General features: G+C 38.4%; 3 protein-coding genes across 7 annotated transcripts in view; 1 reads left to right on the plus strand and 2 right to left on the minus strand.

Annotated features, from left to right (window-relative positions):
* The window catches only part of LOC134826226 (FYVE, RhoGEF and PH domain-containing protein 4-like), a 434,713-nt gene that overhangs the window by 79,479 nt on the left and 336,797 nt on the right, over positions 1 to 18,437 (minus strand). The window lies entirely within an intron of this gene.
* Positions 50 to 4,921, plus strand: LOC134826227 (uncharacterized). Of its 5 annotated transcripts, none has more exons than XM_063838526.1 (7): positions 50 to 226; positions 321 to 841; positions 1,625 to 2,084; positions 2,220 to 3,124; positions 3,280 to 3,401; positions 3,630 to 3,863; positions 4,018 to 4,921. In XM_063838526.1, the coding sequence occupies exons 1-7, from the start codon at positions 224 to 226 to the stop codon at positions 4,317 to 4,319; spliced, it is 2,547 nt and encodes an 848-aa protein (XP_063694596.1). In that variant the 5' UTR covers positions 50 to 223; the 3' UTR covers positions 4,320 to 4,921. The 5 variants fall into 5 exon arrangements, with proteins under 5 accessions (XP_063694596.1, XP_063694597.1, XP_063694595.1 ...); XM_063838527.1 differs by having other exon boundaries at positions 50 to 64; positions 283 to 841; XM_063838525.1 differs by having other exon boundaries at positions 50 to 841.
* On the minus strand, positions 4,748 to 6,992 carry LOC134826237 (uncharacterized). Its single transcript, XM_063838540.1, has 5 exons — positions 6,598 to 6,992; positions 6,200 to 6,369; positions 5,924 to 5,992; positions 5,647 to 5,772; positions 4,748 to 5,115 (listed from the first exon to the last, which is right to left on the minus strand). Exons 1-5 carry the CDS (start codon positions 6,819 to 6,821, stop codon positions 5,039 to 5,041), a joined length of 666 nt encoding a protein of 221 aa, XP_063694610.1. The 5' UTR covers positions 6,822 to 6,992; the 3' UTR covers positions 4,748 to 5,038.

Consider the following 18,437-nt stretch of genomic DNA (forward strand, 5'->3'; position numbering starts at 1 on the left):
TTTGCACAATATATTTTTATCCATTTACTAAAACAAATCCATGTTTTAGGTTTAAACTATGACAGTAAGTATGAAAGGTGGCGTGGAGCTTCCCAGTAATTGTGTTCTCAATACCCGCTATTCGTTCGGCAAACTCTTTCTGAACTGCTTTTTTAAGGATTATATTTTGACCTAGGGATGTCGGTAAGTGGGGCCGAGTTGTTGAAGAGGTGGTGAGCAGCGCATGGTAAGTGTGCTCCTAGGTAAGTAGAATTCTTTCTAAAATGGGTACATTTTCTCCAGAAACATGTTTGGAACTGATCCCCACACTCACACGCCAGCAAGTGGAACGGGAGTATGTCTACTTCGGGGGAACTGTCGAGCTTGCCATAAAAGACAAGAGGTACAAACTCCGAGAATACCTGGTTAACCTGAGGGATGCCCAAAATGTAGCACCAGCCACCGCGGCATATGCAGGCTTTGCTGTACCAGCTGCTGATCAGACACCATACCTTGCTGCTTCAGTACAACCAGCGGACACTATCTCCCCCCACATGTACCAAGCAGCACTATCAACTCAGGAGCCTTATACCACACAGACTTCAAGTGAGAGCTACATTACTGGCGCAGGTGGTGACAAACAGTTAGACTCTCTCAATAACCTGTGTCATAAGATAAATGCAAATGTGCTGCAGCTGAAGCTGGATTTTGCGGAGTATGCGGTTGGCAGGGGAGCAGGCGGTTGCTATGATGCGGTTGATATGGATCTGTCAGACCCTGGTGAGGATATGGAGCTATCAGACTGTGATATGACTCAGGAGGACAAGGGTGCTAGTGATCATAATGGCTCAAGGTCCCAAATGTAAGTCACTTCTTTTTAGATCATGAATTATATTACAAATAGCACACATTAATTGTTCCGAATTCTGCTCCATTAAATTCTCAATCGTTAATTTCATAGCTAAGATCTCACCTTTCCATACTCATTCATTCATTTCCACAAATTCGCTCTGTTTATAATTGACCTGAGTTATAAAGATTTTACATTACCGCATATATTCAGGTAAAGTGGTAATGTATGCTCTGTATGACACATAAATCTTTATTGAGCTCTGCTAGCTTGGTAAGTATTGTAGGCCCCGTCTCTCGATATTGGTTTCTATCTCGACCTGGCTTGCAATGTTACTCTGACTAAATTTCTACTACACTATGTTTTGTCGCTATATTTCGTGGAAATCCTTGTATAGGAACGTTTTTAGTTGATTTAAGTTTTTATCATTGTCTGTTGGATTGTAGTTTATGTACATATATGTTTATTGTTTATTATGTACCGATTAGTAGATTAAAAAGTTACCAGTATCTTAAATGTGGATCTTATTTTAGCATAAGGGCAGTCCCAAGGGCTCCTAGCTCTCAATGAGTAGATATAATGATACTAGGTAAGTAGTTTTAATCAGACGATACACGTCTTTCAGTAATTGCACTAGTCTGATACAGTCTCAATCTAAGAGCACTCCATGATTTATTATGGAATTTTAGAGCCCACAATCAACAGCCAATCGCATCCTATTCAGACTTTTTCACACCTTTTCTTTTTAAGTATATTATACACATACCGTAATTTGACCATCATTCTCCAATTCAGGCACCAGCATAGAGGTGGCACAGCACACCCCAGAGGAGGCTCTCTGATGAGAGGAGGGCGAGGGAGAGGTCCACCACAACGTAGTCCTAACCTTGAAACCAGACCTCCCAACGGTGCACAGCACAACGGTTCTAACACTCATACTAGACCTATTGGTAATGCCAATGGTGACAGAGGAATCAGTAGAATCAGCGATATTGATAGCGGGGGTGTGGCCGGAGCAGGGGCTGTAGGTGGATCATGGAGTAGGGGTCCTTCAGGCCCTCCTCCCCGAAGTAGAGCTCAGCCCAGAGAGTTCAATAGAGGGAGCAGATTTTCTAGTAGTCGAGGCGGTCAATCACAACCTAGACGCGATTTTGGAGTGCGAGGTCTTGGTAATAAGGAGGAGATACCTCATGATTTGAAACCTGTTGATTGGGAAAGTCAGACTTTGGAAACAATAAACAAAGTGCATTATAATGTAAGATTTTCTATACCAGATTTTATTCATGCTTTTCATTTGAATCTCTGGAGGTTTCGCTATTTTCAGACTCGTCTAAAATTTCTAATTTAATAATTTGCAGCTTAACCACCAGACTAACGGGTGTTTTATCAGGAGCACGACGCTACATCAACAAGACCTTCAGAAGAGATCAACAAATGGAGGGGGGAATGTAAAATGACAGTATCAGACACGTGCCCAAATCCTATCCTTAAATTTGAGGAAGTTTCCTTTCCAAACGCCATTAAAAGCGTAATCCAACAGAACAAGTTCCAAGAACCTACACCAATTCAGGCTCAAGGCTGGCCTATAGCGCTGTCCGGGCGGGACGTTATCGGTATTGCTCAGACAGGTAGCGGGAAAACACTCGGGTTCACTCTGCCAGGACTAATTCATATAAACGCTCAACCCCCGGGAAATGTGGGTCCTATTGCCTTGTGCTTGTGTCCTACCAGAGAACTTGCCCAGCAAGTAATGGAGGTCTGTGAACAATACACTACTGCCATGCGAATGAGAGCAGTTTGTTTGTACGGAGGCTCCAGCAAATATCAGCAGATCCGACAACTGGCTGACGGAGTAGAGTTTGCTATCGCCACTCCGGGCAGACTTATAGACTTACTGAACACTAAGAAGATCAGTTTGAGGCGTTGTTCTTATTTAGTATTGGACGAGGCAGATCGCATGCTGGACATGGGGTTTGAGCCACAAATCAGCGCTATAATTTCACAAATCAGACCAGACCGTCAGACTCTAATGTGGTCAGCAACCTGGCCCGAAGAGGTCCAGGAACTCGCCCACAAGTTCCTCAAAGATCCACTTCAAATAAACATAGGATCAGAGAAACTGGTGGCGAATCATGCGATTAAACAAGTAGTAGAAGTGATAGAGGACTTTGAGAAGTTTGATAAACTGAAAATGTTACTGCAGCAGATTACAGACGAGGGTGATAATAAAACTCTTGTGTTTACTGATACTAAACGTATGGCTGACAATATTGCCAACGAGCTTAAAGGTGGAGGGTAAGTGTTCAGTCCTTGGAAATTTATTTCTTCAAGAAACTTCAAATTGGAGTATCAATTCTTCCGTTAGACTCTGATAAGCATTTTGTAGATATATGATTAAAATCATGCTAGGTGAATTTCTAGACTAAAATATATGAAACTTTATTCACCAGTTGGACGGTGGAATCAATGCATGGTGATAAGAGGCAGGAAGATCGAGAACGGATTCTCTCAGATTTCAAGCGGGGATACATCTCCATTTTAGTGGCCACTGATGTAGCCTCTCGTGGAATAGGTATGTTGTAACGTATAAGTAAACTTATTTACTACGCAAGTGAATTGTATTGTTCCCATCATTAGGTTAACTTAGACTAGAAATGCACACTTTTCATGATACACTGCATTGTACTTAAAGATACAAAGTGTAAATATCGACAAAACTAAATATGTACTGTAAAAGAATTCTCTCACGTCACGAGCTTAGTATTGTACTAACATCTGCTGACGATCGCAAATATTTCAGACATTTCCGACATTACGAACGTTATAAATTTCGACTACCCGAACACCTCTGAAGACTACGTCCACCGAATTGGCAGAACAGCGCGCGCCTCCCGCAAGGGAACAGCCTACACCTTCATCACACCTAACGACTCCCGGAATATAGACGATCTTGTGGAGGTCCTGAAGGAGGCTAATCAGGAGATCCCTCATGCTCTCATGATGATGAGGGAGTGTTTCGGGGGAACCAAACCTGGTGCGTAATCATCACTTATCATCATCTAGTATCTTTGTTATTGAATGAATCTTATATTTTTTAATTTAGAGGATCGTATCAGTACTCACTCTAAAAGTTGTAGCATGGTTTTTCTTTTAATGGAATACTAAGTACTGATAAGCCATCTTTACAGAGAAGAAAGTGTGGGTACCCAAACACGCGAAGAGGAAGATAGAAGCTCAAGCGCGTGAAGCTGAACGGAAGAGACTGGCCCAGACCCCCACGTGCTCCACAGCCGACCAAAAACCTCTTTACGCTTGGGACGACCCCAACAAAGAGGACAGTGACAGTGATGTGGAGGTACGGAAACGTCAGAACTGTCCTGAAACAGACGACGACTGGGCGGCCCTGTACGGGAACGCAGGGGACCCTGGGGACAGGGGTAAGGGACAGGAATCAGAAACTAATGAAACTAATGAGCCAGAAAATGGTTAATTGGACGTTAATAATTAAAACGACATATTCCACAGACTATTTGATGTTGACACATTTATATTTTTACTCGTTTTTTTTGGACCTTTTGTTTTTGGGTCAAAGTTTAGCCTTTACTAAGTTATTTGATTACAGTTATAATGGATATATTGCTGCTGAAGCTTTCAACCATTTTTGAAATAGAGATTTTCATTTGTTCACCACCCCTCCGAACTTATTTTATGACGGTAGCACAAAAACTTGAGGATTTATTCTTTGCATTGTAAACATTAAAGAGAAACGTTATAGATACGATATAATAATAATGTTATACAAATTAATATGTTTAAGTTAGAAAATTCAAACTTAGTCAGGAAATACAATTAGCACCAATTCAGCAGCTGCTAAGCTATTTTAGTTTATTTAGTTGAATTTGATGAATGAATTTAATATAATATATCGTAATTTAAGAGAAAGAGCAAATAATATTCCTTAATAACATTATCAATACCAAGCTCCTCCATTAGAAAACGATTAAAATAATAAGAATCAAGTTAACTCTGATTTGTCTAGAATTTGTATAAAACACGTCCTATTCCCGCCTTATCTAATATTACTGCTCATCCAGACCTGCTGTTTGATTTCAATCTGCCAAACAGGGCTCCTCTAGTAGTGATCAACCCTATCACTTCTCTCTGTTTTACTAATTGTAGATTGTTCTGTCACAGCTCTAGGATCCACTGTTATTGTACTAGTTCATGTTTTAGCATGTACGCCCATTCTTCCTTCACGTTTCTATTGGGATACTTCTCCTCTATTCCTGCAAATTAAGAAGTGTTAGTACAATGTGGAAATGTACATTGTACACTGCACAATATGGAAATGTACCATGTATACTGTACACATGTACATTGTACAAATGACGTAAACCCGGAGAATTGTTACCCGGTTACCTCTTCTCTCCTTGTTTGTTGTTATCACAGAGATGTGCACTAATTCCTGCACTTACTCCTTGTTCACTGTTCAGTGTTCACGGATATAAACAGCACAAGTCTTATAAACAGTACAATATTATGTACATGTGGTAAAGTCTACACTATCTGGAGATAATCCTGTATAAATATAAACTCTGTTTTGGACTCAGATTTACGGCTTCACTAATTACACATATGTGTATTGATATTATATATGTGTATTAATACTGTATTAATATTACTGTCGCTCTTAATTTGGGATATAAAGCGATATGATTATGCCAAAAAATATGTTTAGATTTCAAATTAATTTGTGATATACAGATTGAGATATGTGAACGAAATGTACATGCATTGTATGTATAGAAAAAGCTTACGATTGAGCTGAATGTTGCCGTATAGAAGACTCAGAGCGACAATAACGACATCTGAAATAAAACAGGCCACCCATATCCCGAACATTGCGAACTTTATGTGATCGTACAGTGTCATCGCTACCAACCCTGCAATATTACCATTATTAGCATAATTAGCATAATTAGTCTTTACATTTTCCCTCACGTACGTTTAGAGGTAACATGACGTTGCAATTAATAATTGTGGGTATTTTAAAAATTAAATATTATGACAACTGTATCGCAATGTGTGTTTTACCTATGATTATGGTTAGAGAACAGAACATTATGTAGCCTAACTCCAACTTTCTCTTCGTGTTGAATAATTCTGAAAAGTGGCATTGTCATTTAAACTGAACCATTTGGTTATACATCAAACCAGCGTGTATATAAAAACTGCATATTTATCCCATTTATGATAAGCAGCAAATCAAAAGTAATAAATAGTGTAGTATGTTAACTATTTTGTGGCTGTCTGTGCGAGCACATGTACATGTAATGAAATAACAAAAAGATTTATCTCAATAAAACGAACGTCTCATATCCTTCTCAATATCTTCAGTCTCCTTAGCGAGATGTGATCCTAGAGCGAGTTTGTGAAACCTGGACCCAGCTCCCTTTAGATGTGATCCTCCTAACGATATGCTGCTCCGGAAACTTTGAGCATAACCCACTAACTTCCTACCAAACGTCTTTCTCTTTTTACTGAAATGGGGTGTGTGAGTGTTGCTAACCTAGATAAGCTATGTTGAAGTGAAAATAATGGTATGCTGTTCAAATCTGCATTAAGCATTCTGTTTTTTCGACAAAACAGAAACGCAATTTTTCGTTTCCTCTTTATTTTGGCGAACTCAGCTGTTAATGGAAGTTTCATATTGCAGGGTTTTGTTAATTCCTCTGCATGAAATAACATTAACAAGTGGTATGACTCACTGAACTTGGCTGAACTTGTCCTCATCCTCCAAGTGTCCGTGTTTACCAATCTGAGTCTCGTCGTTGAGTTCCAAACAAACACTGCTCACCCTCACCTCCTTCTCCTCCTCCAGTGGGTCAGACTGACAAGAGTTGGGTGACTGTAAGTACTCGTGACCTGCTGGCACGTGGTCTATAAGTGATACTATTGGCTCGTAGTCCTCGTCCACTAGCAAGATGTCCATCTTACTACCACTCAGTTACGCTGTTGTACAGGCAGTGGTATCGGTTCCAGACCTGTTGGTGTCACAGATCTGGCTCCAGCTAATCTGGTTCCAATTCAGTATTGAGAACTTTCCAGTCTTATTTGTTTCTGGTCACAAGCAGGCATGACTCTTCCTGGGCCTCCTAAACCTATTCATTGCACTGGTGGTGAGTGGTGATATATTCAAGTTACTGCAAGGGGTGGTGGGGTGGTGGGGTGGTGGGGTGGTGGGGTGGATGGGTGGTGGGGTGGTGGGGTGGTGGGATGGTGGGGTGGAGCACTTGATAACACGTGTTTATGTTAAACCTGGTGGCTGAGAAAATTATAAATCTCTACTGACAGTATAGTAGTGTATATATATTATATATGTAGTTGTACTGATCTACTGACAGTAGTACAGTAGATCAGTACAACACCTCTTGTAAAGTTACTTTCTTAAAACGCTCACTACTCTATTAATACATATTAGTTAGATTAACACGACAATGGATTAATTCTAAGCTTTATTGACAATTTATGACTGTATTGATCAGCTGATGGCGGTAAAGGAATTTAGTTGTTTAATCTTATTGGTGAGCCGCACGAAATAGTACAAGCTTACAAGATTAGATTAGATTAGAGTACAAGGCTAAGTAACAAAATAATTGACTGTAGAAAGGGTCAAGCTCTGGTGGACAACGTACACATAAGAAGCATTCATAAAATACCGGCAACAATCGAGCCAGACAACCAGACTTGCTGTATTGTACACTTAGTAAAGCTAATATCTGTTCGATCAAATCATGCGTCACACTCAGTAATTGACAAGCATTATTTAGAAATATGTAGAAATGTCGAACCAAAGAATCTACAACAAAGAAAAAGTAGCGATCTTACAATCCGAATTTGTGTATCAAAGAAACTACGCAGTACAAAATCATTGAGCTTATTATTATAAATGAATTGCAGCAGCGGCATTTCGTGTGCCGCAGCATCCTGGTATCCTGCAATAGTGGAACAACACGTGCAAGTATACGCAAAATGAGTAGCAATAAGTATTAGTAATATCGACAACGACTGGTCCGATTTGGAGGAAATTGTGACGAAGCAGTGACCTGTTAAAACAAACTGTGCGCTAACAATCAGTGTGGGTGGTTTGCAGTATTGTGCCTCAGTGAGTCAGTACTGTCCAGTGCAGGCCGGAACTCATTACCACAGATATAAGGAGTTGGAACAGAGCGTACGTGATGTATACAGTGTGCATACTGCAGCTCTCCATACAGTACACGTCGTGTGTACTATACTGTACTGTCAGAGCTGTTACAGCGCGTTACGAAAGTGTTGGTGTACTCTCTCTCTCTCTACCTCTCTAGTACATAGCTGTATCTATAGTAGCTCTCCTCGGTTATGATTTAATGAGTACGCCCATCTGAGGGAAACCCTTTTAATGCATCTATAATAATAATTCGACTAATATTTATCAGCTGTTCATTTGTGTTGACTGTGCAGTTATGGTTGCTCTCATTAAACCTTCAATGCAACCCAAAATACAGCAATGCAATGGAGTGATCCGGCTAATGTTTCCTGGCCTAGACATTAAAACATTTACCGGCTACGTAGTACGTGTTGTTAGTCAAAGACTTTTGTTTTTAGGTTCAAATAGTTCAGCTATATCAGGGTAGATAAGATTTCTTTGATTGAATTAAGGTTTTAGGTTCATGATCAGTTATCAAAATTGTATAAAGTTCTCAAGTCTAGCAAGTGTGTGAACTGTTGGGAAAAATAAACAATTAACAATTAAACAATTAAGCGGTAGGGGTGTTAAAGTAGTTGTGGACCCCTTGAGGAGTGAGAGTCACTCCAGCAGTCAGCACTATGGCTAAGGAAAGTGTGGCAAGTAAATAGTAGCCTGTAGGTATATATAGTAGGTATGGTAGTAGGTATGTAGTAGGATGAACCTAACATACACTGTACCCTCTAGGCTATACCTTGATAAATTGCCTGCTCGTGACGCGGGACACCTTACACCCTTCACAGCAGCGTTATACAGGTCTGGGAAAGGTACATTGACGTATTCCTATAACGTTGATGTGACCGACAAAATGTGTAATATGTCAATTAGTGCAAATAGTGGGTAACTGTGTTCAGTCAAATTCTGTCGGTCATTCTCACCAAAAAAATTAAACTGACTAAGATTAGATTTAGACATCCAAATTAGAAATTTACAATCCTATGGCTATGCAGATGTCACAATTTATCGATCATTGAATAATTTAAATTAATACAAAACTTAGACGGCCGTTCAGCCGTTGGGCTATGCAGTAAATTATGTGGTAAAGTGGATGATACTATGTATATTTATATTCCAGTTCGAAAGCTAAGACCTAATCAGTGTATTTTGTGGCGTTTTTTAATTGTTTGACTAAACATGGCCTGATTGTACTGTTCATCCATCTCTTGTGATTGGAAACTGTTTATACCAGCGCCGCTAAATTCTTTAGCACTAAAAAGTTTTTTATTTAAACTCTTAAGCGGTTACAACTAATATAAAAGCAAAAGAATATTCTGAAACGTGCCGTTAATCTACTCTCACTTAAAAGTAAAAGTAAAAGAGTGGACAAAAAAACGCACTGTCGTGGGTACTAAGCATAATGAGACAGGCGAATAATAAAAATTTAATCGGCTCGATTAAATAGCCGAGCAAGGGAAACTAGGCTCATTACACCGCACAACACAAACAATTATCCTCCAAACGAGAAAAATTATTTGCACATGTCACATGTGGGATAAGGAAGTGGTCAATATATTGTCGGAGATATTATAAATAATTATGAAGGTGTTACTGTATGTGGCGACATGGTGTGCATGTTACTGATATTTCGTGGTTATTGCTTTGCAAGGTAATGGGGCTGTATAAATACCTTCAACTATAATTAAACAGTGGTTCATAAACTACAAATTACAATCTTTCATTGAAAGTTTCAACTAAACGGGTTCCACTTCCATCCAACTAAACGTAAAAAGACACACACGTACAAACATGCTCACAGTAAGATATCCGTTACAGATATACAGGATGTAAATACTACAACTACAAGTATATGCACATCATCAGCCAAACAAATTTCACATATATCAAGTGCCCGTCGTTTCTTTAAGGGGACATACACCAAAACCTTTTTTGCCGGGACCCGGGATTTGACTTCATATTAAGAAAGTATAGATAAAAACAATAAGATTTGATACATTGACAAATTTTTTTGAGAATACGGACGCACTTTCGGAAAAAAATATGTTTTATTTTTGGAAAGTTTTGGAAATTTCGAGAAGTCTGTCACTGTAATACCGATATTTCAGTCATTTTAAACGTTTTTTGGCTGATTTTTTTACCAAACATTATTTACAATTTCTACAAGAAGCCCTACAAAGGATTTTATAATTAAACACTAGATGACGAAGTTACAGACCAAACAAGGTCGAGAGAAGCAAAATTGAAATTTTTGCCTACTATCAAAGTTGTATATTTTACCAATCACCTAGGTCATAAGATATCGCTTCAAAAATTCTTGTGAGTATAGCTGATGATCATATCCAACTTTTTGGAACAGGATTCCACTCGATTTAGAGTTTTAAGGTATGAAATCTGGCCTCAAAGGACTTAGTAAAATTCATCGTTAAAAAGGGCCAAAAGTATCAGTTTTTTTGAAATAATTTTTACAGAATCGTTATCAGTTTGATAAGACGAATTTTTGAGTACCAAATTTATAATACTTAAAGACACAAAATTTGTAAAAAGATGTGTACAATTTGTAAAAAATTTATAGAAGGGGGAGGGACCTTTGTATTCGAGCTAGATAATTATTTAAGACAATTTAGAGAATATCTATTTCTGTAATCAAACATTTCCTGGTTAAAGTGCATTTTTCGGAAAAGCACAATTTCTTTTGTTTAGAATTAGAGGCTATAAGTCAATCATTTCTTGTGATATCGAGCTGAAATTTTGCACGAAGTTTATTTATATCTTGTTCAAGATATGTGTAAAATAGTGATATCGCATCTGAAAAGGCTGCGTTTTTATAAATTTTGAAAGTCAAAAAGTGGTAATTTTTCTTTTCAGGCTTGTTTTGACAAAAAAGTCCGTCAAGAAACGTCGGATTGTTTTGATGGTTGACATGAAATTGTTCTTTGAATTCTGTCGCAGTTTTTGATGCCCTCAAAAATGTGTTTATTCAACTGGAAAGTTGATCTTTTGGACCTCAAAGTCAAACAACGAATTTAGGAATATTTTTCGTTTTTCATATTTACAGATTATTCTAAAAATAAAATTTCGATAGGAATGTGCTAGAGTCAGAGACTATTGGAAGTTTGCAAAATAACCGCAACTAGCACATTTATAATTTATATATATAATATAAGTTATGAATAACAAAACGCCCAAAAATGCTTCCTTTTAAAGTTATGGTATTGGTAGAAAATGTGATTTTTTGGCTTCGCAGATACAAAAATCACATTTTCTGGTTATTCTAATAAATGACAAAACGTAATTCGCGTAAGCAACACTGAATATAACCTACGATCATCTCTTGTGATACTGTGATCATTAGTATGAGCTCTGAAAATTGGCTAAAATCTAATTACCCTAGGCTGTTATCTTCATAAACATATAGAATAGAAATTCGGCGGAATGACAGGCCGAGCGCCCAGTAACAAAATTATATCCCGCAGAATAAGCGTAGCTAGGGACTAGCTGGTAGAAAATAAAGTTATGCGGGCTTAACATGAAAATTATATGGGAACTAATCTTTTAGTTCTATATACTTTTCAGTTTCTGTTAAAAGACTTTTTAAACATTTACATGCAAATTGCAAAAGTTGTAGTGTAATACTTAAAGTTAAATTGTTGATGCGACAAGAAAAGGCTCTTATCAGGAAAAGAATTATTCAACGTTTCAATGTGAAAACATCGTATTCATGATCTCAAATTATTTGTTATGTAGTACTAATAGCGTTGAAAGTATTAAAAAATATTCTCTTGAAAGACTCTGATTTCTTAAAAGACTCTTAATTGCATCTCAATTAATATTTATAATAAATTACCCTTGGCGTACAACCCAAACAATGAAATAAAATCTAAAAGGTCTAATCTCCTAACGTTCAGACTTTCATTTGACGACTTCAGACGTAATAGTGTTGTGCAGCTGTTAAAAGGAATTTTGCATTTGGACGTGTCGTTGATATTTAGTTATATATTACTTAATTTCTTCATCGTATATCAATAATTCAACCACATTTATCAAAATCAATATTTTATTTTATTTAATATGAGGCCGGCCGAGTTTGCTACACGTTGTATACCTTTCTCGTGCACGCGAAGCGTGCACTGATCCGGCCCGGCCAGAGAGAGAGAGAGAGTCTTTTGCGCGAAAAGGGGTTGCAACGTGTGTCAAGGCCGAGTCGTATCTGGTCTCACCGTCACCTCCCTTGCTTGATACAAGAACTCTTCATTTAGCAAGGGTTCCTGTCAGTGATCTACGAGTGAGCACTCAGCACACTCATTTTTTACACTAATTTTTTACACTAGTTTTGCCTCAGATCTATATGTTTATTTTACGTTTTTAATTTTTGATGCAAATAGTTTAAGATCATATGCATATGAATACGATGTTGTAACATTGAAACGTTGAGTATTTCCTTTCCTGATCAGAGCATTTTCCTTGTCGCATCAAACGGGTTCAAAACAAATTTCCACAAGAATACATTGCAACCATGCGACTCATGAAGAATATTCCGATCCAGATTTTACACTCACCAGAGAGATCACTTCTTAATTTCTAGGTCAATTAAATTCTACTGATGTATCGCATCACCAATTAATCTGTGATCGTCCAACTAGAGTCTAGGTAACGCACTCAAGTAATTCGACAGAATCGAACTTTAGAGTACTTGTACCGCCATTAATGAGTATGAGGGTGCTGAGACTAGTACTAGTACTACTAGTACTAGTAGAACAAAACATTGTTTTTTTTTATAAACAATAATATGTTAAAAGTATCAAGCCCATTTTACTTCGCACTTAACAGTCAGTTTGAAATTGTCCCGCGAACTCTGTAACATGTATATAACTATAAGTATTGTATTAGAAGTAATGAGTCAGGGTCTTGTATTTGTAAGGAATTTTAACCTGATATCCGTGACTTGTCCAGCAAATTGTACTATCTTTATTGTTAAAACAAACAAATGTTTTGTAATAACGTTCCATCTTTCTACCTAATGATGGTGTTATATAGACATGGACACAATATGCAATACAAAGTGGAAACCGTGATAGTGTTAAAACAAAAAATAAAGTTTCCGTCGAACGCCTGCTAATGCCCTCTACTGCTGGATTCTAAGGTCTATTATATATCTTTACAACAAACTTTTCGTTGCAGTTGGTTGCCAAATTTAATACTTGCTCCGACGGTGACGTAAAGAGGTGTTTATAAGCATCGACAGAGGACCGATAGAAAGCAAATTGTCAAAAATTCAGTCCCGCACTGACGTTTCTATTTTCTCGTCTCTCCAACTCGTGTCCCCGACTCGATCATGTCAGGTGTGCTGATAAAACTGCGGCTGGTTATGCAGATAATCAGCGTATTCCTACCTAACATTTCTGCACAGCCTTCTTCAGGTAACTTTACTGTGATTTATATTTAATTAATTTTTAATCTTAGAGCGTCTGTTACAAAATTAAATTAATCATAAATAAAAGCTGCTCGAATACTTTTTTTGTTGATGTTGAGACTTTGATCTTCTCTAGTGCAGAAATTTATTGTTCAATTCTAATTGGACTAATCTTCACTTTAAGTATTGAGGTCGCGACTCTTACGAACTTCTTATTAATTTGCAGGTGAATGTGAGATAAGGGATGTGGAGGGTTTTTTACAAAACGTGTGTATTTCTCGAGATAACAGTAAAGGGCAACAGAACAGTAGATTCACTTTCAAGTGCATCAATTCGAATCAGTTTTACAAGGTCGGCTGGATTAATTTTGGCAATGGCAGGTAATTTTAAAATCTGGTTGTCCAAAAGTCCGGCCACGATTTACTTTTTATGTATCTAAAAAACGGTGAAAAACATTTCATTTCTGAAACTAGTTTTTAAATTAGTGTTCTGTATCTAACTCTAAGTCAAAATATCGATGTATCATGAACAAGAGTGAAGAGAAAAGGTGACAAATCAAAATATAAATTGGAATAAAGCAGATCGAACGCGAATACCATTATTTAATTAAAACCACAGGACAGGATTGTCATCTGTAGACGAGCTATGTGAAAACGACCGCAACTTTTACCAAGCATGTGCTACGAGGCAAGTGCTGCGAGCGCAGTCATTCTACAGTCACTCCAATTTCGCAGTCATATCAGGTGAGCAATTTATAGGATGAGTTAACTTAGATTGCAGTTTCTCCTTTTGTATAATAAGGGGTCGTTCGCAAACGGCGTACTTGTTTTTTAATAAACACCCCACCCCTCCCTCCGACCCTGTAGACACTAGACAGCTATTGTGTTAAAATTACACTAGCTAAATCATTTAGAAGCCCCTCCCCCTCAGTGATAGCGTAATATGTGAATGATCCCTAACACAAAATAAAGAAAATGCGATCCATTCGAGAATTATGTTTGCTGTGATGAATTTGGTTGTTTCTAGTATTAATATTCTGTCGCCTACATTATTTACTTCATCGCAAATTGCACATGACATAGAACATTCTGTCATCCCTTTCCTCAATATTGCGCTATTGCCCATATCTCAGGTGAACACCCCTGTGGAGTCTTGTGTCAAAAAAGGAATACCATTATCAACATCATAGATCCCAAAACACCACTGATTAAACAAATGGGAGTTTTATGTGATGGAAGAGATGACTGTGTGAACACTGAGTTAACCGAAGAGATTTGCGAAACAAAGGAATGTGATCTGATATGTCAAGATACCTTCACCTGTGAAGATGAAAGCTTCTGCAACGGGTTCCGATATGGCATGGAGTGCAACCAAAATCACTACAACGACCTCATCATAAATACACCACCCTATAAAGTATGCGATGACGAGAGGACCTGTGTAAACGGTGAGGATGAACAAGACTGTGAGGTGAGGAACGGAACCATCTCCACCTGCAAACACTACTCGGGCAACATAATTCCTCTTTTTAACTACACCCGCTGTGGACCAAGGGTAGGGTACTCCCAGGTATCATTCTCGTTTGATAAAACCATTCTTAGGTTCTGTGACGACTTTCTTGACCAGACCAACTGTTCTGATTACTCTAGAGTAGGTTTACACTGTTCAGTTCGCGGCCACATGTCAACTGTTGCTAATCAGATTGTCTGCATGGACACTAAGTACCATTTTTCAGAATTTTTCCCAAACATTCCTCAAATTTGTGATGACGGTTTGGACAAAGCGTGTGTCAATGCGAGTTTATCATGTTTGGTACACAAGCAGCAGCTCTGTGATGGACAGGTGGATTGTGAGGATAGAAGCGATGAAACACAGGAAATATGTGGGGATATGGTTGATACTAAATGTGTACGGAGGTATGTGTTCGATAAATCTCGTCAAAATATAACCTTCCCATTAACGTGGGTAAAAGATGGTATTTACGATTGTTGGGATGGTGAAGACGAAATGGAGTCCTGGCCAACATGTGGATTTGGATCAAACACTCGCTTTAGAGTTAAGTGGAATGATTCGTGTTCAGAAGTATTCCTTTGCTACGGAAGCGACCAGTTCATCGACTTCACTAGACTTTGTGACAAGATCAATTCGTGCGATAAGGAGAACAAACTTTGCGAACTTTCCCGAGCTCAAGCTGCCACAAGTCATAAAGTTCTCCGAGACAGTATAGGAACGGTAAGATTGTCGTATTGCTTGAGAGGGCTCGATGACATCAGATATCTAACTCAAAATATCTGTAAAGAAGTTAAATTTAAAACATCCACTAGAAATGTATTTGGCAAGAACTCGTCCCATGCCATACAGTTACCAAGTTCTAAAATAGATTGCAGAAATTTTTACGGGGAGTCTTACGTCCTCCTGAGCTGTCTAGGTCATTGTATTGATTCGAGCTCCTGCCCATTAGACAAAAGGCAGATCAAATTCGATTCTTGTCCTGGACAGTTCGTCAGAAACAGAGTGTTCACTGTAGATAGTGATGGTAACTTGACTTTCCTCATCAAAAACCACAAAGCAAGAACAATGGGAGATGATGTTTTTCTCTGCGCAAACCGCAGGACCTGTCTAACGTTTGACAAGGTCTGCAACTTGGTGGACGACTGCGACGACGGATCAGATGAGGAGTTGTGTGACAATCACTTCCAGTGCGAAACATCTGGAGAGTATCTCCCCATCACCCAAAAGTGTGATCAAGTCATCCATTGTAAGGATGAGTCTGATGAGTGCAATAAAACTTGTGGCCAGAGCATTTTAAACGTTGGCATCCTCAAAGTTTCTGCATGGACAATTGGTATCTTATCTGTTTTCCTCAATTGTAGAGCTTTGATTAAAAATTCGACTACTCTCCACAAAAGCAAATCGGAGGCTGCATTTCTTACTAGTTCTCTGATAATTCTGATAAGCTTAGGAGATTTCCTGATCGGTATTTATCTGACAGCATTGGCTTCATTTGATAGTTACCATGGCGCTGGACATTGTAAAGTACAATTACACTGGATCACAAGTCGTACCTGCATTTTCTTAGGTGTGATAAGTACAGTAGGATCGCAGGTTTCTTTATTTTCAATGACAACTTTGAGTGGCATAAGAGCTATTGGAATTTGTAAAAGTGGCAGCTCAGTTCCGAAAGAAATAACAAAGAAGAGAGTTCTTAAAGCCATCATTATTGTGCAGGTTATCGTTCTGTTTTCATTCGTAGTTTCTTATCTTCCGCTTCACAAACCCTTAGAGGACTTCTTCGTGAACGGTATCAAGTATGATGATTCCAATACCTTGTTTATGGGTTGCCCGGACAAGAAAATGCACGTGGCTATCCTTCAAGAATACTACGGAAGAATGACATTTTCAGAAGATCTCAGTTGGTCTTTAATCCAAGACTTGGTGGAGGGTATGTTTTCAGCGGACTACGGTGGGATCACTCATGAGACTCTTACTTTCTACGGTAACGATCCTGTTTGCGTATTCAAATATTTCGTCAAAATGGATGATCCTCAAAGAAACTTCTCACTCATCATTTTGAGCACAAACTTGTGTTGTATTGCAGTGATAACTGCTTCTTATGGAATCATTGCAGCTTCGTCAAAAAAGTCTATCAGTGCATTAACAAAACAAGGTCTAAACGCTAGTATAAAACAAGCTGACGACAGGCTTCAGAGAGTTGTCCATGCCATAATCATTAGCGACTTCTTGTGTTGGATGCCATTCATAGTAACCAGTTGGCTTCATCTGTTTAGTGTTGTTGATGCCACGCCCTGGTATCCGATCTTCTCAATCATAGTGCTCCCCTTAAACTCTGTGATTAATCCAATACTCTACGACACGGTCATTACAGGTGCTTTACATGCTGCATTCGAGAAGTTCACTCCAAAATGTTTGGATAAGTTAAATGTTATAAGAAACGTGTTTGTTGACCAGACGGCGCTAGACCGGGCGGAAAACTGTCTGGAAACCAGTGGTGTGGTACCGACTACCGGCCCTGTCAAGTAGCCTGGGTAATAAAACAGAGCCGTGTTAATGGGAGACGAGGAACAAGATTCAAGCATCCACTCCTTTACACGCTCAGCAGATTAGGTCAGTGGTTGCGCAAGTAAATGAGGTACAATTGCAACACATCATAGTTTAGATGCTGGTACTCTATTATTATTATATCAACATTTACAATTTTGCCTGCTTATTTTAATGTTAGAGCTCTGATAAGCTGCTTCACTAAAATAAATTGTACTAGTTATTTAAGTTGGATTACTAAGTATGTACATAGCTTGTGTCGACTGACAGGAGAGATCCATATACCGATATAATGTTATTGCAGACTTTTTATTATTAATTATTTAATCAAAACGCAATCAATGTAATTTGTTTATTAAATTATTTATGGACGATATATGTATACGTGCGCGCATTACACTTCGGCAATAAAGCTCTGGCGTCTTCCATAACAATTTAGATGTAGACCTTATGATCGACAAGTCAGAGGATGTAGTCTAGGTTTTTGTGGCACGCCCCCCCCCCCCCCCCCCCCCCCCCCCCCCCCCCCATTTGCCTACTATCGAGCTACTACCAGTAATATTTAACCTTATTCTAACATGATTGGAGAGTATTTTTAGTGTTTATGTTGGCAAGGATGGAGCTGCAGTTATAAATTGTTTAACATTCAGCTATTTTTATCAGGCTGATATTTTCACGAACACATTATGTGACATTTACTTTGGGCCAGCTTCGAAGTTGAAATGAATATGTTGAGTATTGAGTATTTTATAGAATGTTTAGCAAGTGTTTTACTTCCTACCCGAGGTGAATACAGGAGCGAATCACATACTTGACCTAACAAAGCAACGCATTTCGACCTAAATTTACTCGACCTAAATCTACTCTAGACCTTAATTTATTTATGGAAAACGTCA

The sequence above is a fragment of the Bolinopsis microptera genome, chromosome 2, assembly GCF_026151205.1.
Source record: "Bolinopsis microptera isolate Bmic1 chromosome 2, MBARI_Bmic_1.0, whole genome shotgun sequence".
Taxonomy (NCBI): Eukaryota; Metazoa; Ctenophora; class Tentaculata; order Lobata; family Bolinopsidae; genus Bolinopsis; species Bolinopsis microptera.

Bases quoted from the DNA above. Each gene is read 5' to 3' on its own strand.
- LOC134826237 (XM_063838540.1), bottom strand. From the start codon at position 6,821: ATGGACATCTTGCTAGTGGACGAGGACTACGAGCCAATAGTATCACTT. The intron at 5,773-5,923 runs GTAAAACACACA...GTAATATTGCAG, and splicing joins TTCTCTAACCATAATCATAG to GGTTGGTAGCGATGACACTG. The intron at 5,116-5,646 runs GTAAGCTTTTTC...CTTAATTTGCAG, and splicing joins CGGCAACATTCAGCTCAATC to GAATAGAGGAGAAGTATCCC.
- LOC134826227 (XM_063838525.1), top strand. From the start codon at position 264: ATGGGTACATTTTCTCCAGAAACATGTTTGGAACTGATCCCCACACTC. The intron at 2,085-2,219 runs GTAAGATTTTCT...GTGTTTTATCAG, and splicing joins TAAACAAAGTGCATTATAAT to GAGCACGACGCTACATCAAC. The intron at 3,125-3,279 runs GTAAGTGTTCAG...TTTATTCACCAG, and splicing joins AACGAGCTTAAAGGTGGAGG to TTGGACGGTGGAATCAATGC.